This window comes from Lycorma delicatula, chromosome 11 (assembly GCF_047948215.1).
Source record: "Lycorma delicatula isolate Av1 chromosome 11, ASM4794821v1, whole genome shotgun sequence".
NCBI classification, from domain to species: domain Eukaryota; kingdom Metazoa; phylum Arthropoda; class Insecta; order Hemiptera; family Fulgoridae; genus Lycorma; species Lycorma delicatula.
The window spans coordinates 8903948-8927921 of NC_134465.1; the positions used below are offsets into that span (position 1 = coordinate 8903948).

Consider the following 23974-nt stretch of genomic DNA (forward strand, 5'->3'; position numbering starts at 1 on the left):
GGAATAGTTCGAATAGCAGATGGAAAATTAGGGTACTGAACTGTTCCTCTTTTCTTTATTGACAATCCTGCCTTTAAAGGTGGAGTCAAGCAGAAATAGCAGTTATCTGCATGGTTTGTAGACTCCCACCAAACCATAGGCACAGCAAAAGCCATAGATCTTTTTTTATTTTTCAGCGATTCTTGTATTATAACTGAACAAGAGTTGGAACATATATGTGGAGCCCATGACTTATGCTGGTCCCCCCTACCTTCATACCAAAATAATGCTGATAGGCAGTTTTCACAGGAGGTGTCAGATTGTGTTTTTGTGATGAAAATGTTATTTCACCACAAATGTAACAAAAATTTTCACTGGATCTACAAATTTTTGTAGCAAACAGATTTTTCACTATAAAAGCACTCAAAAATCAGAAATTCTGCACTAGTTACAACACAAACAATATGAAACTCACAGTCACAGCAACAGTAATAATGTTTATAACCTATAAATAGCTGGAGAATGTTGTGTTACGTTATTCAGCAGGTGTGACAAGTCCAAAAACAAAATTACTCCCAAACTAAAAATGTAGATAAGGTAAAAAATGACATGTCATTGTATCTCCAAAGCAAGAGTTAATCGGTCATTTTTATGGTGATTTTTTAATTCATCAGATAGAAATACATAAGAATAAGTTATTTTTGAGCCGAAAACATTTTCACTGTTGGGCAGTGTAATTAAACAGTTACCTTTACTACATCTATTTTTTTTTAACTTGCTATGTATATTTAATACCTTGCTGTGCAATCTTTTAATTACTTTACAGCTTGATGGTTTGCGTGGTTTAGTCAAAGGACCATTGAAACGAGTTGAAAGACAAGTTTTGTCTGCATTAATTGTCATTGAAGTGCATGCTCGAGATGTATTAATAAATTTGATCCAACTTGATGTCAAAAGTGTAAATGAATTCGATTGGATTAGTCAGTTAAGGTATTTTTTTCTTTTTATAATGCCTGTCTGTTCTATAGAATGTATGGAAAATTTCAGTAGCTTATTAATTAATTTTATGTTTGTTTATTTTTGTTATACTGTTACATTTTACACTGAACTGAGGTAACTTTATGATATAAAATCTTTTATAATATGTCAATCACGTTTATAAAGTTATATAGATGGAGTTAATACTAATTAGATTGAATTTTTATGAAGTTCAGATTATTTTTATGAAGTAGATTAAGTTTTTATGAAGTAGAATGGAAAAATCATTTTTAAAATAATAATTGAACCCAGTTGACTGATCTAATTTGGGCTTATCTTTTTTGTACTGGCTAAAATTAAATAAATAGATTTTCTATCTGAAAAATTAACCACAAACAGAATTAATTAATTATTTGGTTGACTTTATTTTCATAAGTATTTTATTTTAAGTGATACATTTTATATGTATTTTTGTTTAATTGTATCATAATGTATGGTTACTTTACAAATCCCTCTTTCTTGTGTGCTTTTCTCTCTCTCTCTCTCTCTGTGTGTGTGTGTGTGTGTGTGTGTGTGTGTGTGTGTGTGTGTGTGTGTTACAGTAAATTAAGGAAGAAAGAGTCAAGGAGAAGGGAAAAGGATGGCTAGTGATAAAAAAAGGAGAATTTATCTACAGAGGGATCAGAAAACAAGACAAACAATTCCACTCCAAAAGAATACTTTAGGTTCCTCCAGGCAATAGAATATTCTACAACAACACCGGGAGTTCGAATGTATTTATTCAGGATGAGGCAGCAACATCATTGAGCAATGATTTTCTATACATCAGCTTAAATAAATGTTGCATAAAATTTATGCAACAATTTATTCTGAATAAAGTCATCTGAGACTCAGATTTCCTTAAGGAAAACCGTTGCTTATTTATAAAATTTTGTGGCATGTTGGTAAATATGCTACTGTTCAACCAGATCTTTCTTTTAGAAGCTTTTATATATGTAACATCATATCAAGATATTGAATGTATCCTTATCAAGTATATTGTATACTTATCAAGTATATTGAAACTCCTTATTCAGGAGTTTTCAAATACATATCTGTGTTATGCAAAAAAAAAAAAAAAAAAACACCAGTTTGTTGATTAATCAGCAAATTATTCTGGTTTTAATTGGTAATTTAATATTTATATTCATTTTTCCCCTTTCAATCACAGGTACTATTGGATTGAAGAACAAATGAAAGTGCGTGCGGTTAATGCAGAATTCGGTTATGGTTATGAATATTTGGGTAATAGTGGTCGATTAGTAATAACACCTTTAACTGATCGTTGTTATTTGACTTTGACTGGAGCTTTACACCTTAAATTTGGTGGAGCACCAGCTGGTCCTGCTGGTACTGGGAAAACTGAAACTACTAAGGTGAAAAATAAAATAAATTGAATTAATATTTTGGTATTTTTATATTTACTGGATACTAACATTTTGATATATTATTTTTTGATATATGAGGCATGTAGTACATTGCCTCTTGTATAATTCTATGTATCAGTTCTCTAGCATATGCAGAATATTGCTAATCTGACTGTAATAATTATTTGTCATTCAACTGGCATCCACCAACCATAATATTTTATTACTACGATACCCAGTGCAATTCCATTTAATTAGCAGAGCATTGGTTTGAGTGAACACATTTTTCTTCTTTTTTTTGTTGATATGATTGTTTATTCTGTCTTTTTGACAAAATTTTGCTAATAAACTTGAACAAAAAAGGAGCTACGTTTGACAGTTATTGAAGTCATGATTACATTCAAAAACTGTTTACTTAAAATTAAAATTATTAAACAATCATCCTTAATAGATATTGAGGAGCTAATATCAAATTGATGAAATAAACAAATAGATTAAACAAATTAATCATAAAATAAATTAATGAAAAAAACAATTATGAAGAAATAATAAATATTATTTAACATATAATGTGCAAAGTACTGCGGAACAAATTTTTCTAAGTGTTTTAAAATAAAGATAATTATAGTCATTTTAGATAATCCAAACATAAAAATGTATTGATGCAATAAAAAGGCAAAAATAAAAGAAAATAAATAATTAAATATAACAAAAATAAATAAATAAAATATATAATAAAATATAAATATTAAATTTATTTTAAACAAATCAAGAATTGCATTAGGTCATGGTAGCTAGTATGAGTTGGTGCAGGTTTCAGTGATTTGAGTGTTCTTAAGCTAACTTTACTCTTTTGATTGGGATTCCTTAAATCATTCATTCACTGTGTTCTGCTGCTTTCCATTTGTTCCTGTCCTGTGCAAGTGTTTTTGTTTCTGTACATTTCCCTCTTTCCACAACCCCATCAATCAACTGAAATATTCTTCTTCCCCTTCCTCTTTTTCCATTCACCAATCCTTCAAATGCATCATTTAGTAAACACTTTCTTCTCATACAGTATCCCAGCCAGTTCCTTTTCCTTCTTAAAATGCTATTTAACATATTCCTTTCTCTCTTCTATCCTTTTCAACAACTTCTCATTTGTTACTTATATCCCGCCAACAGATGTTTACCATTTTACGCCACACCCAAATCTCAAATACCTCAATTCATCGTTTGTCTTCCTTTCTAAAGTCCACATTTCTGCACCATAAAGCAAAACACATCAAATAAAAATCTTGCCAATCTCTTCCTTAAATCAATAATAGCTTTTTGTGTTTAAGTCTTATTTTGTTAAAATTGTTTCATTTGAAGTGTTTTGAAAGTTATTGTTAATTTGATTATTAATATATTTATTATAATTTTTCATTTAATTATCTTTAATTCCTCAGTATCTACTGATAATGATTGTTGATTGAAATTACCATTTAATTTTAGATTATAAGAAAAAGTTTTGTAAACTATTTTAAAATGTTTTCTGGTTTCCTAATTTAATAAAATTGTAAACCGTTGCCAGTTTAATCTGCTTTCTATGTCATATTTTTACTATTAAATGACAGCAAAGGTATTAATTTGTCAATAATATATGCATTGAATTTTATAGAAAAAAAGTAGTGAATTAACAGCATACAATATTTTACTTTATTAATTTTACAGTTATGTTGCATAAAGATGCCTATTATTATTTTTTTTCAGCATAATGAAAAGTATAGTCCAAGAGTTTTGGTTTGGAACATCATAAAAGGGAATTAAAATTTTCAACCTATACAAATGATATATTTTGTCACTAAATGGCTTTGATGGCATATGACTTTAAAATCTTGTGGTAGCCCTGAAAAGGGCTGTTTGAGTTTTTTGGAGTGATGGCCCTGAAAAGGCCCGTTTGTGTATTTTGTGAGGTAGCCCTGAGAAGGGCTGATGGGTCCGGAAGTTGGTCTCCGCCAATGTTCACTTGGCTGTAGTTAGGGAGTTGTGGCTTGTCTGTTTGAATTTGACTGAGCTTTCCCTCAGCAGCAGTTGGGTCCCCTCTACAGCATGGCGAGGTGGTTTTTCTTGAGCAAACCCACACTGTGCCTGCCACCTTCTGCTGCAGGGCCTGCCAGCCTTGGCATTTGAAGCCCGGCGAGCTGGGGCAGAAAGGTAGCATCTGCGCTCAGCAGCTCTCTTGGCAGCTTGGCTGCTCTGGCAGGGATGTTGGCATCCGCCGGTAGGTTCCACGTTGAGCCGTCCAGGGAACTTTTTCTTTCTTCTTCTTCTTCTCCAGGTGTGGTAAGCAACAAATTGAAAATTTGCTCTGCTGTTTGCTCTTTTATAGGTGCCTGCAAGTGGTGGGGTCGCAGCGACACTGTGGTGGGAGAGTAATGCAGTCAGCTAGATTGATGTGGATTGGTGCTTGTGCTGGCATGTATGAACACTGTACTCCCGCTGATATCTGAGCTGCTAGCATTGCGTTTACCCATATGAAGCTCGGGATATATATGGCAACATTTTCAATCTTCAAGAATTTAATTACAAATGAGATTTTTCTTAAGGAAGAATAAAATATTGTGAAATATTTCTAATATTCTACATGTTAATATTGATGCTTTTAGAATTAATACTAATTAAACACAGTTTGCTTTATTTGTATGTTTAGCCAATTTATACAGATCTATCTTCATACATTTACCTGAATGTTTTATATATACTTGTAGTTTGTATATACCATTCTCACTGGCTTGTGTGCAACAGAAAATTCCACTTTATGGAATATTGCACAAGGAATTTTATAAAGTTTTTTCATATTGCTTAAGAATTAAAAATTTCATTTAATTTGTTATTTCCATTATTAAATTAAGGTTTTCATTTTTGACAACACAGTATATCATAGTTTAATCCTATACATTTATTGCCCATTGCGAATTATGCTGTTACTATCTACCGTAACTTATGGTACACCCACCTGTCCAATCTAGCTTTGTAAGGTTATTTATAATGTTGGTGGTAAAGTTCAAAATTAATTTAAATTACTGTGTCTGTGTAAATAAAATAAAATTGTAATATTTTTAACTGTTACAGGATTTGGCTAAAGCATTTGCTATTCAGTGTGTTGTGTTCAACTGTTCTGATCAGTTAGACTTCATGGCAATGGGAAAATTTTTCAAAGGCTTGGCTAGGTATTTCTTCATTCTTTGTTGATTTTATTTTTCTTTCATAGTTTATAAAGATATGAAAATTTTTGATGCTATTATATATTTTATATAATTTAAAAATATATTTCAACTTACTTTTTGGGCAAATTTTTATAATTGTGAAAAACTATAAATGTTCAGATTGTTGTTATTAGTGTTTTTTAGTAGAAAACTCACAAATTTAACTTTTTCTTGGACTTTTCTTCTTTGATCTGTCATCTAAGTTGAATTTGATACATTTGTAATTTTAAAAATTGATGAAGGCTATTTTGATTTACAAGTTTTGTAATTTATAATTTTAAACCCTGACTAATGGTAGGGATTTTTTAACAACTGGTGCAAAATAATTTCATCTGTTTAACATCAACATCATATATGTTGAATGAGTTTGAAGAATTCTGTTCATTAGGTTTCCAGTTAAAACTTTTTAAACCATCAATGTGCTCACTTTCTATTCAAAGGAAAAAGAATAATATTTCTTTATATATATATATCAGCATTTAAACCGATTTTTAGTACTAGAAACCTACCTAAGAACTATTTTTGAAGTTAATAAATTCTTTTAAATCCCAGTATTCTTTTTTTCTTTTTTATATAACTAACATCTAATGTCATAGAATCTTACAAAAAATCTGTACAATTAACATTTTATAATGTTATTCAGAAATGAATATATGTTTAGCTGTAAAATAAATAATTACCTGTTTGTATAAAGATTTATTACCTTCTCCATCCCAGTCATGTACACTCATAGTCTTAGTGATGATTTTTAATGGCGTTTAACATTATTTTTGTATAATACTTTATTATTTTGGTATATTTAGTATTGTTATAATATTATTCATTATGTTTTGAGCTAATGCCGATTATAACTACTCAAGCTTACCTTTCAACAATTTGCACAACAACCTATATCTCTTTTTTTGAGTAGCTTACATAAGTATAGAAACAAGATATAACAATAATTATTTTAATTTATTACAAATTATGTTCTAATTTACATAATATTTTTTTAATAATTTCTTCTAGTTCTGGTGCTTGGGCATGTTTTGATGAATTTAATCGTATCGATATAGAAGTATTATCTGTTGTTGCCCAACAGATCACAACTATTCAGAAGGCACAGATGGCTTATGTTACCAAGTAATTATTGAAATAATTTGATATATAATACTTTTATCATGTTTTCAAATATTTGTAACAAAAAAGAGTAATTAAAAAATAATTAATTTTGATTGTCAGTTAAAGTAGTCAATTTTTTATTATTTCTAAGATTTTTGGCAATATTTTTTGTTCTTTTCAAATTTTTTTATATATATTATATAATTTTTTTCATACATTTTCATTTTGCTCCTATTTTTGTACTTGCTTTTGTTTTTTCTTTCTTTCAATATTATGATTTAACTCGTTCATTACTAACCTGCTACCAGTTACTGTTAACATGTACTTGTAATATTTTTAACTTCCTCTTTTTTTTATTTTTGTAATTTTAATTACTTTTTTAATCACAGATACTTGATTATTTAACTTTTAAAAGTAAATATAAGATCCTGCAACTCCATACAAAATTATCTACATAAGAGTATTATCACTTAAACTTTGTAGACATTGTAATTTAAACTTATAGTCTAAATTTGTTTCTCTTAGTTAATTTCACCTGATTGCATTGGTACATGTAAACACGATCAACTTCTTCCTATGATAGGTGGTCTTTTAGAACTCTTTTCCTTATTAGGATTTATAGTGTCCTATTACATTTTTTTGAATGTATTAACATTTACACTGGAAAACATAAATTATTATGGTTCTGCATATGAAGAACCATAATAATTTGCATATGTCAAAATATATGTTTGCTGTGCATAACCAATGTGTGTTAATAGAGAAAAAATTGAAATATCAATAATTACTATTTTCAAATTCATGGAAAATTTATTCCTTTATAAAAGTAAATAAATGTGCTTAAACAAGATCAAATATAATCCAACTGTGATAAATGATCATAAACCCAAAAAAACCAAAACTGATAAAAATTATCTAGTGATAATACACTGATTTGAGCTTGCTACATTTAAGCTTTTGTGCTGGGGTGCTGGAATCCTAGCACATTTAATATTTTATTAATTGACACATGCAAATAAAAAAATACTGATTTTATTCAGGAAAGTAGATGAGACAGATTTTCAACCAATTAAAATCTGCATTTTTTTAACCAAACATAAGTATGAAAACTGCTAACCAATCAGAAAACAGATTGTTTACATCAATCACAAAGGAACTGTCCAATCACAATGTACTAAATTTCAATCAATCATATTAACTTGTAACCAATGACAGCAAGCAAAGAGGCCAAATAATCAGAAAGCACTAAATTTTAAATCACACCACCTCACTTTGAAACCAGTCACAGAAAGCAAAAGAACTGACTAATTATAATCTATAAAATTTTTATCAAAAGAAATAAGTAATTTCTTTGATGGCCAATTGTGAATCTGGAAACTGTTAATATCGTATCACAGCTGTTACAAGACTTTCTATTTTAAAAGTCTTAAGGACTTACATAAAACCACTCTGACAACTGTATGTATTGATCAACTACACCAAAGAATTATCTTGGCTCTTACAACCTAAAGTTTTTATAAAGTAAATAGAAAGTTTGATATGTTCCTTATTCATCCATTTAAAACCATTAAAATTTCTACTTAGAACTAATTTAATAAATGAAAGGATTTGTTTTTTTCCCAAGAAATTTATTAAAATTAAGTAAACATTGTAATTTAATTTTCCTTTTTTGTTATAACAAAAAATTTGTTTGTTATAGTGAAAAACTTTAAATAAATTGTACATATGTAAACTATATATGTGAGATGGAATCAAAAATATTTTTTCAACTTAATTTCTTTTAAATGAATAAGGTCTAACAGTTTCAGTTCATAGAAAATGAAGTTTTAATATTTCTTTAAGCTTTAAAAATTAAATTACTTTAGGAAATGAGATATGTTATTATATTTCAGTTAAAAAAAATGTTCAATAGGAACATTCTTACAAGTTACTATTGATTAGTGATTTTGTATATAATAAACTTTATTAATCCAGGGTGGTTAAAGATGAAATTTTATGGTTAAGATGGTTTTTATGGTTTGCAAAAAAATTATTTTTCATATTTTTTAATTGTTATTTATATGGTTGTATGGGACAGGAAGTTTTTGTGTAATAGGTGTACATTGTGCATTCGTCTGTACATTGTGTGCATTGGTACATTGTTTGTCAGCACATACCAACACATTAGTCCAGTTCATTACTAACAAATGAAATATGGCTCACTTAACACTGACAACAGTGTTTGTGATATGTGATTTTAAGACATCTACACCAGTACTTATGGGAGAGACAAGACTTTATCTTTTATAAAACAATGCCAGAAGTACGTTCAAGACATTAAGTATGAAGTTTATTGGTGGCCAACCTATTACTGTCATGCTTTTGTTATTTGTACAGCCAGTCCAACCTCTTAGAAGGTGTTGCAGTTAATTTTGAACCTCTATGTGCCATTATGGCAGAGATTCATCTTGCACATGAAAGAAGAACTTACCTCTTCCTTGAGTTGAGGCATTAACCAATGACTTAATATGGCGACTTAAATTTACTTCAGATATGTCTATGTAAAAAAAATAATATTTTTGCTGGAGGACAACAATGAAGAAAAAGTAGTTGATCAATCATTTCTTAATAATAAAGAAGTGTTCCAGATATTAAAAATATAAATAAATAAAATCTGCAATCAAATTTTAAAAGCCAAAAATAGAAAAATATTTTTTTTTTAAATTACAAAACAACGTTGTGGAAATTTAAAGTTAGGGAAATAGCAGATCAAAATTACTTTGTATCTTTGTCTATGCTAATACCTAACTAATATTCACATTCTTTATGTATCCTTAACAATTTATTTTGTTTTAATAACTCTTATATTCTGTCATTCTTTTCTATCTATTAGCAATATGCACCACTGCGGCAATTTATGTTTTACAGTTTTTTTTTATTTAATGTTGTTTATAAGTAACATATTTTGAAAATTTGAAATATTTTAGTAGAATCTTGAAATTGAAATTAGATCTCACTAAATATCTTTACATTTACATGATTTAACATTACTTTTATTTTGTATAAATAATATATTTCCACTTACCAACAATTTTTTAATGTATTATCCAAACTCTTTCAGTCATTTCTTTATCATCAGGGATTATTTAAAACCACGAAATTAAAATTTAATTTTAATTTTAATTATCATACATATAACACAATATGAACGGTAAAATTCATGGTTTTAAATAATTCCTAATGATGGAGAAATGAATCTGAAAACGTTTTGATTATACATTAAAAAAATTGTCGGTAAGTGGAAGTATATTATTTATACAAATTATATCAAAACCAACTTGCCAAATGTTAAGAAAATTAATTTTATTGTTATTTTTAAATTATCATGTATTTTTAATATAATATAAATATTTCTGTTTTCCTTTAAGATTTTTCTTTGAAGGAAGTGAAATACGTTTAAATCCAGCTTGTGCTGTATTTATTACCATGAACCCAGGTTATGCTGGTCGAACCGAGTTACCTGATAATTTAAAAGCATTGTTTCGTCCTGTCGCTATGATGGTTCCTGATTATACATTAATTGCTGAAATTTCACTTTTCTCATTTGGTTTTTCTAATGCTAAAGAACTTGCTGGAAAAATAACTACAACATTTAAATTAAGTTCTGAACAATTAAGTTCACAAGTAAGTAAACAGTTGTTATAGCGTAGTTTATTCTTATTATTTATTTGAAAACAGTTGATAAGTGAAGTTCAGATGCTGTTATTTTCTTCATTCCACTTTCCTTCACTTTTAATGTAACAAATTGCAATATAGTTTAAATATATGAACTTTTTTAATTATAAAACTAACCAAATTCTTTAATGAATAGCTTTTCATAACTTATTTTAAAGTTAGCTTTGCAACTATTTTCAGTGATTGGTTCTTCTGTTCTTATCCTGGTGTCAGCTAACGTTTTTCCTTTGAATTGGGTAAGGCATATTTAGAATGTAGATGAAAAGTGTGTAGGATTTGAATTGTGTTCATGTAATTAATATATTATCATTTTGTGGTATATATATATATAATATACAGGTGTCCTGCGAAGAAATGGAGAGACTTTAGGATATATTTTACTGTGGAAAATATTGAAAAGCGTTCATATAAACATAGGTCTGAAAATGCTTTGTTTTCGAGTTACAGCTAGCGAAATATTTCAGGCCAGATTTCAGCTCTTCTAATAAAAATAAATCCTATTGTAATTTTTTGGACCCAAATTAAGTACTGAAATGAAATTCACTTTTCAGCTGCCTCATAATGAACTAGATGATTTTTTGAATGTTATAAAAATATCCAAAAATAAGAATATAAAGTTGAAATAAATTGTTCAAGATAGTTAGTGTTCATCCTATGTCAGGAATACTATCTGGTGAAATTTGACTGATTTTGAAATGTTTCTACTGCTCATGCGATTGAATACTATTTCAAGCATTTAAAGATTTATTCCCAAATATCTTTTTTAAAATTCCAGTTATTTTTGTAAAAGGTTTTCCTGACTTTACATGAAACTTCTGCAAATTTTTTGTTTCTGAAATTTTCCTATTGCTCTTATCACTTACTTAACTTGTACCAACAAACAAACATTTTGGAAGAACTAAAAACATATTGAGGTATAGTTTTCACTAGGTTATTTTCTTTTGTTGATATTACATTTCATCGTAACATGTTATATTGCTAGTTACTGCTTGTTGTGCTAATTCAAACTTTTAGGAATTTAGATTTAATTTAGGTCTTATCATATTTATTAATTTTCAAATCTTTACACCCAGAAAATAACTAGAGAATTGGGCTACCTAATTTTTTATTTTGCAAGAAAAAAGAAAGTTTTCATTTATGTTCAAAATTACATTACACCTGTAATTAATTTTTTGTTTGGTTTACATTTATAACAATTTTTTTTTATTTGTAGGATCATTATGATTTTGGAATGAGAGCTGTTAAAACAGTTATTGCAGTAGCTGGTAATCTTAAACGTGAAAATCCAGATATGGATGAGAGACAGATTGTTTTAAGATCTTTAAGAGATGTGAATGTACCAAAATTTTTACGAGATGATCTTAAATTATTTAATGGTTAGTAAATTTATTTTTATTTCTTTCTACGTTCTTTATTGCTGAGTTTGATGTTTTCATACTTTCTATTGTAATGCTTGAGAAATGAATTAGTATTCTGTTTTTAAAATGTACCTTTCATATGGAATACAACATATAGATTCACTTACATGAGGCTTATATGAGGTGCCCCTGTAAAACAAATATAACCATCTCTTGGTCACAAGGGAAAAATATGTTGATGGAGCTAATATCACGCTATTATTGTTGTTGCTGATGACTTATTCAACAAGAGAATAGACTCTGCTAAATTTTAGTAATAGTTTATGTGTAACACATTTTTAAGATGACAAAGTTGATCCAAAAATTAGCATGATACTGTTAAGTATGAAATTCACTTTGTATTACATTTTTAGATGTAAACGTGAATCCGTAAAAAGAATTCATAGATAAACCACAGATGTTCATGAATTTTCAAAAAAAAGGACTGATGTTCAGTGAACAAAGCAGTAATCTCTGATAACCTTTTTTATAAAATTGGATATTTTATAAATGGATATTGCGTGACAGTGGGTATGATTTGGGAGATGGCAATTACTTGAATATACTGTTGTACACAGATCAAGTGATTATTCAGGAACTAAAGTTCCTGAAAACAAGTTACAGAGAGCAGTTTTCATGCAAATTAGAATTGGAGACAATTATAATTTGAAAGTATTCACTGACCAATATGAAAGCGATAGCTTTCTGTGGGAAGGAACTCTAAGAGAAAAATTATTTTGGAGGATGGGTGCTGGAACTGTAGCTTTTGATAGAGCCTGTGAAAATGATGTGAAGGTTTTAAGGATTATAGCTAAATTACAGTCTGTTTGAAGCTACATCAGTATCTAGACATAAAGCCAGGAAGAGAGTTATCTCAGGTCATATAATGTAATAATTTTACCACTTTTCCTTATGCTAGTGAAACATAGATTTTAAATTAAAGTTACTGCAAAAGTTGAAGCAGAAGAAATGAAGCTTTTAAGGCTTGTAAAAGGATGTAGTTTGAGAAACTATTTGGAAGCCAGGATATTCAAGGAGAGCTATGCAGGAAACAAGCAGTAGTAGAAAAGTTATTAAAGTATTACGAAAGATGGGTGCAATATGTGGTGTGAATGCCTGAGTGTAGTATCTCATTACATACCTTAAAATATTGCCTAATTGGTTGGTGCTATCTAGAAAGACTAAGAAAATGGTGGTTTGAAGCTAGAAAATAAACTTTAAAAAATCACCTTAAAATAAAAAGGTAATACTTTTCAGTTTTTATTTAAATTTGAAGCCTTTTTTAAGTCAGCACCAAATTAAGAACTATTAGATTGCTTTTAATATTGTCCTGATTTCGAAAAGTTAAGATTTAAAGAATTGAAAAATAATTATTTTTTATGAGAGATTATCTCTAAAGTAAAGACTGTTTCATTGTAAAATATTTATACTGAAAACTTTATAAATATTTTTTATTTCTCTTACACTACATAACTTGTGTACTACTTCTCTATATAATCACCATATGAATTAAGACATTTATCGTAGCAATACACCAGCTTCATTATACCCTCATCATATTCTTCTGCTGCCAGTACATTTAGCCACTGATTAACAGCATTTTTAAGTTTGTCACCCGCAAATTGCCGTAACTGAACGTAGAGTTTTGCAGTAAGTTTCTGCATTTATAGTCGTTCCACATGGCATGAAATTAATTAGCAGTATGACAAACCGATCCCAAAAGACTTTGGCCATCAGTTCGCATCCAAATGGCTGTGGCTTGATCTTTGTTGGTGATTGATGATGACGCCATTCACTTCACTGCTGTTTTCTCCCTGACATGTAATACGAAATTCATGTTTCATTGCCGGTAACAATTGAATTAAGGAATTCATCACCGTTTTCAGTGTAGTGCATCAAAAATTCCAAAGCAGATCTCTTCGGATTTTTTTGTGATGTTCTGTTAAGACATGTGACACCCAATGAGCACAAACCTTTCTGAAGCCTAAATGGTCATGAACAATACGACCAGTAACAGCTCTTGAAACATCAGGTAAAAGAAGGGCCAGGTTGGAAATCGTTGAGCACCGATCTTTTCTGATTTCATCATCGATGTCTTTCAACAAGTTCTTAGTGATTATCGAGGGCTTCCCCGAATTTTCTTCATCGTGTACATTAATTCTATTATTTCTAAACCTTTCAAACCATTTTCGGATGTTTCTTTCATTCATTACATTATCACCAGCTGTACACACCAACCAACTCCGTATGAATTTCAGCCGGCTTAATGTTTTTATGGTTTAAAAATATTATGACTCCACATATTTCACAGTTGATGGCAACATCGATTTTCCTATTCGTCTTATAACGTAACATGTAATCAAAGATACTACAATGCGACAACTTAACAGACAACAATGCAGTGTGGACATTACTAGCATGACCATGAATGATACAGGTTTGCCAACCTTATGGAGAGAAATTTCCCAGCGGTGTTTAATTTAGAGATATCCCTTGTAGTTTGAGGGTAATGATTTTGTTGATTTATTAAAAAAAAACCTATTTTATGGTTATAATCTAAACATTTCTACACTGCTCACACAGTGTTAAAGTAATAAACTTAAAGCAGTGATTAACTTTGATATGCGAGTAAATTTAAGTGTGTAAGGTAAGTTAGACTCCTACATTGGTTCAGTAAAGAACTATGTCATTGTCTGAAAACAAACTCTGATAGTAATCATGTGCACATATATTATTAATTATACTATTTCAACAGATTAAAATTTTATGTTTATTAATTTGTTTCTAGCAAACATTTTTGTATGATAATGAAATTTTATGATATTTTTTAGACTACCATAGTTTTCAAAACTCATCCTGTTTTACTTTGTATATTAAAAAAACAAAAGATAATGAAATAATGGTAAATTAAATGAAATAAAACAGTAAAAGGTTTTATCACATCACCTTGGTTATTGAAGTTTAGTAGTGTGTGATAATCTGATAAGGAGCACATAGGGAAGATATTGCTAACTGTGTATAAATGTATTGTTTTTAGTTTCTGTATATTGCACATTAATATTCCAATAGTATCTTTAATACTGGAGGGACATGTAGATGGGAAAAATTGTGCAGGCAGGCAATGTTTGGACTATGTAAAACAAATTGTTAGGGATGTATGATGTATGGGGTGTACCAAAATGAAACAACTGCCACTAGATATGGAATCTTGGAGAGCTGCATCAAACCAATCAAATGACTGAAGACAAAAAAAAAATATTCCAATTACGCACTCAGAAAGAAGTTTGGATTTATATGCAATGAAGAATTTGCTCATTGTAATTGTTTGGTTTTTACAAAAAAAATTACAAGGTATGTTAATTTTTTTTTTCAAATAGTATATATATATACACACACACACACACACACACACACACACACACACATACACACACATATATATATATATATATATATATACACACTATTTTATGTTGGCTCAAAGTGAATAAATGGGGATAAACACATAACATTTTTAAACAAAACTTGTAGAGAATTTGATTCTGAATAAAATGATAATGAATAAAACCTACAGAAACATTTATTAATGTGCATTCTACTGTATAACATACACAATTTTTTTCAGGAATTGTTTTGGATCTATTTCCTCTAATGGTAGAACAGAACGTTGATTATGGTGAATTAGAACAATCCATACGGACAGTCACCATTGAAAAAGGGCTTGAAGATGTAGATGGTAAGTGCTCTATATCTATAATTATTTGAGTTCTTAGTTTTATAGACTGAAAATTGAAGTTTTCAGTCTAACAGAAAAACATATATAAATTCTTAAATTGCTTTTATTCTTAGAATAATTTTACACCCGGTTAGTTTTAAATGTTTTTTTTTTTGTATGGTGATTGTTATACATAAATATTTTACTCTGATCGGTTTATAGTAATTTATTATATAGATTAAATTAGGAATGGATAAGTGTTTTGATTCTATGGATAATAAGAAGAGTCTGCCTGGTAGTTAAAGGGAACCTTGATAAAACTATGGTCAAAAGAGTGATCAAAATATTCAATTAATTATTATAAAATAAAAAAAAGAGAAGTTTATAAAGTTTGATTAATAATAATTAAGGATAATATAAATACATGAAGTTTTAATAAATTAACTACTACTTAACTTTGCTACTGCAAAACTAATAACAGTTCAGAAGGCAACATTGAAATTTATTTGAGCTCATATTTATGTACGTGTTAAAACAGTGATGCGTAATATTCGAAGTTAAAACATTTTTTTTTAGTTTTATTAAAAAATTCATCAGTAGAGTAAAATTGTTTTTGTCAAGGAAAAATCTTTTAATTTAAATAAATGAATAGGGATTATAATTGAAAATAACTTTCGATAATTTTTTTAATTTTTTGTAATTGTTTGCTGTGTTACATGAAAACAGTTCTGTTGTTTGGTTTGATAGAGGTGGATATTATTATTTTTTAAATATAAGTGCCCACTGTTTTTAGCGAAGGTTGTATATTCATAATTATAAACGGAAACTGTGCTTTAACAGCAGCGCATTTTTATATTTTTAATAATATTATATTTTCTATTTATTGAAAACTAGTTTCAAGTTTTGAGGAAGTATTTTTACATTTTATGTGTAGGAGAGAATGTTTTTATGTTGAGTGAGTGATTCATTCATTTATGTTTTCAAATATAAAATTGTGACCTTTTGTTAGTAATCGCCTTTTGTTACTAATTGTGACAGGTAAATTATTGTTTCATAAATTGGCATTGTTCATAATGTCTCAGTATGGCATATCGTGTTGAAAAATAACCATTGGTTATTTATTCATGTAGAATGCACATATTACATCACAATTCAAAATTTTTGACATGGACAATGTATTGTTGCCAATTTTTTTTTTTTTAATTCCTGTCAGACATGTGCATTTCTTCAAGAAGTATATGATGAAATTTCAATTATAATACAAATTTTCTATGATACTCTTGTTTCTGTAGGGACATGTTAATGCTGATAATATTACATTGGTAGTGAACTACTTATAAATAAAACTTCTAAAAATTATATAGACATTTCAAAACGATTTAAAGCAGTTGAAGATTTGTTCAGGAAAACTGTATCAGAAGAGAGTTATCAAAATGTCCTTCACAACTATATATATAATTTTCATAGTTTAATGTGTATGGAAAATCATATACATATGTATATATAGACATTATTGATCCATGTTATATACAACGATCTATTCATCTGAATGTGCATATTAGTTCATGCTGATTAAAAATTATTGTGTATGGCGTAGCATCTCTGGATCATCCAGTATACATTCCCAACTTGGCACTGGTGATTTCTGCTTTTTTCGTTATATAAAATTATGTTCTAAAGTAAAAAGCTTTAAAGGATGTGAATATAATGTCATCAATGATAATAAGCTTGAAGACGACTTCTGAAAATGGATTCTATGAATGATTTTTAAAACTTTAGGATTGTTGGAAAAAATAAGTAGTTGCTAAAGAGAACTATTCAGATAGAAATATAATATAAAAAATTTTTTTATATTTTGGCAATTTTTAATAAATGAACATATCTGGAATTTTTTGAAACTATCTCATGCGTATTTAAAAAAAGATTTTATAAACAATTTAGATGTATTCTGGAATATTTTTTTATTAACACTGTCATTATTAAAAAATGAACAACCATTTAAATGAGTTGTGTTATTGAGTAATAAAACAGAACACACCAATTGAGGAGCACTTTTTGATTATTTTCCGTATTAAGTTTTTATTAGAAATTATTATCGGATATACCGTACTTGTATAATTCATGCACTTTTTTGACCAACATTTTTTTATCTAAAAGTAAGTGTGTGATTTATGCAAGGAGACCATGTTACATACACTAGTGAACAAATTAATCCTAACTAAGGGAATTTTTGTTCTGTGGTAGGGAATTTTCATTCAGTGACAGACTGGTTGCTGTTTGGTGTTTCTTGTTATGTTGTTAGTTCGCAAACAAACAGAATTAGTAGTTTTTGTACTTTTATAATTCATTGTCAATTAGTTTTTGGTGATCTTGTGAGTTTCTGAAGTTTGCTATTTGTTTCTAGTTGATACAATGGATCTAATTCCATGAAAGTGTTCAAAAATTGTTCCTCTGTCCCAACACACTCCAATGACTCAAAGACAGATTGCCAGTGAGTGTAGTGCGGAGTTAGGTACTGTAAATGAAGTTGTGAAAAGGTTTAGGGAAACAGGTTATGTCTCTCCAAAGAGAAAGGAAAAAGAAAATCACGCCTGCGCAGGATCAGTTACTAATAAGAAAAAGAAAAATTAATCCACAGTTATCAGCTATTACCTTAACAGGGACTTGAGGGCCAGTGGGACTAATGTTTTTGATATGATAGTTCGTAGAAGGGATTGCAGTGGGGAGGATTACTTGGAAATCTAAAAAGAAGCAGTTCTTGACACAGGTTATGAAGACAAAAAGACTTAAATGGGTAAAGGAACATAAAGAATGGACTATTAAGATGTGGAAAAAAGATATTTTTTCAGACAAGACTCATTTCTTTGTCCAAGGGAAGAGAGCAGCCTACATTCGTAAGTCAGAAGATGAGAAGACTACTATGCCAGCACACCTGCAACAAGTTCACAAACACTCACCAAAAAGATGTTTTATACAAGTAGGGCTAGGAGCACTTACGCCTGATAATTTTAATAAATTATTGTTTAAAAATCCAAGAGAGTGAATTACATGAGTAAATATAGTATGTATATATATATATATATATATATATATAAGCTACTGAAAATGATTTAAGGATCAAAATGTTACTCTCATTTGATAAGTTATAAGCGACTTATATGATAGGTATTATTCGATGGTTCATTAGTCATGTAAATATTTATAATATTCATCTGAGTAATATGAATTTCAATTATTCATTTAATTATAATGGCAACATCTAAAATCTATAAGTGATGATATCGGATAACGTCCAGCTAGCCTATATATTTTTTTTATGATAGTATTTTTCAGTAATGAAAAATTTTAGTTTTATTCAGATTTCAATCCAGTATATTCTGGACTAAAGACAGAGATGCTGCCTCTCTACGATAGAAATTGACCATATAAAGATAATATATAAACCATAATCCAAAATGTATTTAAAAAAATAAATTATAAAATTTTTACTAAATATATATACTTCTAATAGAGATCGTGTATCAAAAGAAAAAATCATACAAAGGTAGTTTTTGGGATTATCCCCAAAATGAACATAATTAAATTACGTGGACTTTAGTGATTTTGGCCTAGGAATAAGAGAAGTGGTTTATCTATGTAATTGTTATGTTTGGGGCTTTTGGATTGTATATAAAAACTATTTATGTATATATATTAATATATAGTTTCTATATATTACACTCTTACCCCTTCTAGTTCCCTTTATATATATATATATATATATATATGACCATTTATTTAATTAATAACTACTTTGACATTTGAGTACAATTAATTATTATTGAAATCAGAACTAGTCAGTCTGTTTGGTTAAGATAAATTGACAAATAGTAATTTATTAATGATGTTTTATAGTATATCATAATAAAGCAATTTTTTATTATATAAGCTTTCCTAATTTTTTTAGTAATAAAAAATGAGAACTAAGATAAAGAAAATAAATATTGTTAATGCCAAAAAGGAATTTTTTTCAAAGAAAAAACTACTGTTTTTTCTTTGCCGTTAGAAGAAATTGCTATTAAAAGAATAAAAATTGCGTTAAAAAAGAGTTTGGAGACCAGCTATACCCTCATAGTCTCCTCATGATGACCCTCATGGTCTCCTCAATTATTGAAATTGGAGATATTTTGATAGTTGTATTAATCTTTTTCAAAATATATTTTACATTCAAGGACTAGTAAAAAAACTCAGACTCCATGCTGTTAAAGGTGTTTGAGAATCTTTCTAGGGATTCTAGTTCTTTTAATTGAAAAAAATTCAAATACTGTGATATTCAATCTGTTTTTTCAAAGTTTTGTTCTTCTAGAAACCTGTAAAAAGAGTTTGATACCAAAAGTATGAATTTGTTGACCATCTTACATTCCTTAATCTCTTTCGTCAACAAAAACTGAAATTGTGTTAAACTTTATTTTTTAAAACATGCTCTCTTGATATACTAAATGAATTTGACGATTTTAAAGAATTCAAGAACCTCTGTTTTATATAATTTCTTTCTATTAATATTTTGCTCATTATTTAATACTGATTTCATTAACAGTAGTACTGATTTCAATGAAATTTGATGGAAGTTAATCATATTGTAATTTTAGAAATAAAAGTAGTTATGGTTAAGTTTTTTCTCGTGTAACTTCTTTTTTTTAAATTTAATCATTAAGGTTGTATTAAAAAAGTAAAAAAATAGATAAATAATGTTTTTAGTAATATTGATAGAACATTTTTATAAACGACACTACTTCTGTAATTCCAAGTTAGAAAGGTTAAATCATAAAGATTTAAAATGATTAAATTTTGCATGTAGTACAAATTATATTTTCTATTGTATTTTTATGAGAATATTTTTAGTTTTTAAATTAAGAGGTGCAGAGTGGCATGTGACATCTTAACTCATCCAATAGTAAAGCTAGGGACTTCAACTAGTTAATAATGAAATTAAAGTTATTTGTTAAAGTAGATATACTACTGCATAAAAAGATGCAAATGGAGAAAAAACAGAACTATTTCAGATATGCTTTCAGATGGTATGAGGCAAGAGATAATTAGCACCACAGTTGCCTTTAATTTTCCTCCTTGTTTAAGAGATCTCTATTAGAATTGGTTTACGTAAAATTGCTCATTACTTTGTGGACATTATTTTTAACAGGTTGACTTAGATTTGAACAGAAATTCAATTTAAAAATACAGAACTCTGCTATTTAGATATTTTGATGTTGTTGAATTACTTTATTAGAAGAATGTTTGGCTGAAGGACTAATATTGAGAAAATAATATTTTAATAATGTATATGTTCTCTTACTCTGGAAACAGTGTGAAATAATGCATTCTTTACTATAGAATGGACCTTTTTATTTTACACTATTTTTCAAACAATCTTTCTGAAGTAAAAATAACTGAAATACTCAATTTCAGATACAAGTACTTGTAAATGGAATTGTTTTCTCTGTAATAATGATATTAATTTACAGCTTGGGGTAAAGAAAACTAAGGTGTGTCAATAAGACTGCATACTAATTGCATTTCGCTGGGCTTCTGATCAAAATGAATACAGTATATGAAGGCTAGTAAGGAAGGAAATAGAAATTCATCACATCCCCTAATTTTCCTTAGTAAGCATGACTTGGAATTCTTGTTATTCTGTGTAATGACTATGCCATTTTTAGGAGTGACTTTGTCTTGTGTCAAATTGCCAACAAAAATTATGGTTATGACACCCAGGACAGTTAATAATCATATTACTCTACCAGTCTTTAATGATAAATCACCAGATACAGTGATAAATCTCCATCTTATATCTGGAAGGTTCATGGCTTAAAATTCTGGTATAGAACTGTTTTTACATGCTATAAATTTTTGTATTTAATTTGCAGTGGTTGGTTGATGTTAGGAGGAGCAGGTGACCATAAAAATCTCATTAATCTGTTTTGACTTGCCTCAGAAAAAGTAATGGGCATAAAAAGAAAATAATAATTATTTTCAGAAAATAGATAAGGATCGCAACTCTCCAGAAGCGAAGAAAAATTATACAGAATGAGATTAAATTTTTAATAAATTTTTCAAGGAAAATGATATTCTCAGCGAGTTTTTTTGTTAAAAATTTGACTAAAAAAAATCATTTTTCAGAGGATAAATATTCTTTTTGAGAATAATAAAGAGAATTATCAAATTCAGAAGATTTGACATTTTACTGGTGATTAGTTTGTTTGAGAATAAGTGTTGCCCGAGTAACATTGAATTTTAGTCTCGTAGGTGTTTTTTTAGAATTACATTTACATGATTAAAAGAGTTTTGTAGAATCTATAGAGTTTTAAGAAACTAAATTTAATTCAGAGTGTTGTAATGTTATGTTATGTACGTATGTGTGTGTGTGTGTGTGTGTGTGTGTGTGTGTGTGTGTGTGTGTGTGTGTGTGTGTGTGTTCCAAATCTCTAATTAATTGGTAGAATTATTTTACTAATTGTTGAAACTTGTTTGGCTGGTAGAAAGGCTGTTAGGAAAGTTTTGAAATGAAACTTTAGGATGTGGTTTTAGTAATCCTTGTATATAGAACAAAGCGATGTTTTAACATACTACTGAAATTATAGATGATTTATACCATATGGAATCACAGTAACTCATTTATATGTATCGTAATGTCATAGTTTTGTTATATAATTACAATACAGTATATAAATGTTACTTTGTGACAAATTATTTTCATTTTGATGAGTGCTTTTTTTAGATTTATGATGTAATATATTTTTTTTATAGTAATATCTTTGTTATTATCCATCACAGTAAGCTGTGAAAATTATACAGAGTATTAGTTTACAAACCAAATCGAATTTATTCTATAATATGTAATGTTTTTGTTAGCCTAATAATTGTAACTTATTTAATTATCGTTTGATTTGTTATTAAAAATTTATAATTCTAAATCCTGGAGTATAATTAGAACTTCATTTTGGGAAGTTGGGTTTCGATGGTTATTGTACCAGCATATAAATCAAGTATATTATTATAACGATTGCACCAATAAATATGCTTATTGCTTTCTTTGAAGGTCGCTAAGCCAGTTCTCAGTCTGTCCCCAGCAAAAGTGTCTATTGCCGGTCAATCAACTGCGCATATGTGATGATGTTCTGTCTTGTACGTGTGGTCGTGCTCAAGCACATCATGATCTGATCATGAATTTTAACAGGCGGTCCATTGTTAATCAGGTTGCCAGGCCAACGTAATTGTATCTAGGAAAATCTATACTGACATGTTAAATGTTTCTCACTCTTTATATATTCACTATCCTGATTCTCATGCTACGAACACAAAGCTAAAACACCATGAACGGGTCACTTGTTTGGATCTTCCCTCAAAAGGGGAAAAGATCCAACCACACACTAAAGAGACAGCATATGAGCATATTGAAGGTTCCAGAGCACCCTCAAAGAAATGTCAAAATCTGTATTCTGGTGTTTGCCACAAGGAAGCTTTATACATACACACTTACAGAGTAAGAGAAAGTAAATATTTCTGTCAGTATTGTCATTTATGTTTTATTTTCAAAATAGAGTGGATTACTGTTCAAATTTCAGTTTCATACTTCATTTTATCATATTTCGTTTTATAATTTGTGTATATAATATTTTTAACTAAAAGTTTTTTTGTAAAAAAATATGATACTTTATTTAAGCTAGAAGTAGTAATTATCCAAAATGATATTGAAGCAGGAGCTAGTATGTATATGACTGGTGGAATAATGAAGATATTTAAGAAAAAGTAGGTTTCATTCATGATACACAATTAAGCTAAATTGAAATACACGTTACATAATATATAGTCAAATGGGAACAAGAAAAATGAACTAAATGTCGGCTTATTACAGCAAGATTTTTAATTCTTTAAAATTAGGGATTTGAATAGTTTAGCTACAAGATTGATAAAATAATAATAAATGTGCAAGTATCTAATAGAGTACTGGAGGAGGAAAAAGAAATTGATGATGAAATTGAACTATGTACTATGATTTGAGTTTGTTAGAAGTCTATGAAAGAAGTCTGGGTGACTGAATAAGTTTAAAACATTAGTATGACGTTAAAATGAAAACCAATAGGTTTCACTCAATGTGTGTACTATTAGAAAGAACCTCAGGAATAGGGCGAGTGTCCAAAGCCAGTTAAAACTGTATAAGGTCATGGACAGATTCAACATCAGTGTATGGCAGTGTGGTTCTTAAAAAGTAAGGATATAAGTAGAATACAGGATGCTGAAATGTCCTTTTTGAGGAGTTTGAGGGATATTACAAGGACAGATAGGATGAGGAATGAGGACATCCGTCGGGATTTAGGGATTTATAGTATTAACAATGAAATACTCCATTATAGAAGTAAGTGGGAGCAGCATCTGGATTGAATGCATGATAAAAGAATTCCTTAGCATCTTTTTTAT

The 23974-nt window shown here is 28.8% G+C and overlaps 1 protein-coding gene across 1 annotated transcript in view; it reads left to right on the forward strand.

Annotated features, from left to right (window-relative positions):
• The first annotated feature begins 838 nt into the window (after positions 1 to 838).
• LOC142332503 (dynein axonemal heavy chain 1-like) overlaps positions 839 to 23974 on the forward strand; it is an 897921-nt gene continuing 874785 nt past the window's right edge. Inside the window, exons 1-7 of the mRNA XM_075378951.1 lie at positions 839 to 969; positions 2168 to 2372; positions 5460 to 5557; positions 6602 to 6715; positions 10102 to 10357; positions 11622 to 11784; positions 15431 to 15541. Of these exons, the coding sequence (XP_075235066.1) occupies positions 2190 to 2372; positions 5460 to 5557; positions 6602 to 6715; positions 10102 to 10357; positions 11622 to 11784; positions 15431 to 15541 (925 nt within the window). The 5' untranslated portion in view covers positions 839 to 969; positions 2168 to 2189. The remainder of the gene's footprint in view (positions 970 to 2167; positions 2373 to 5459; positions 5558 to 6601; positions 6716 to 10101; positions 10358 to 11621; positions 11785 to 15430; positions 15542 to 23974) is intronic.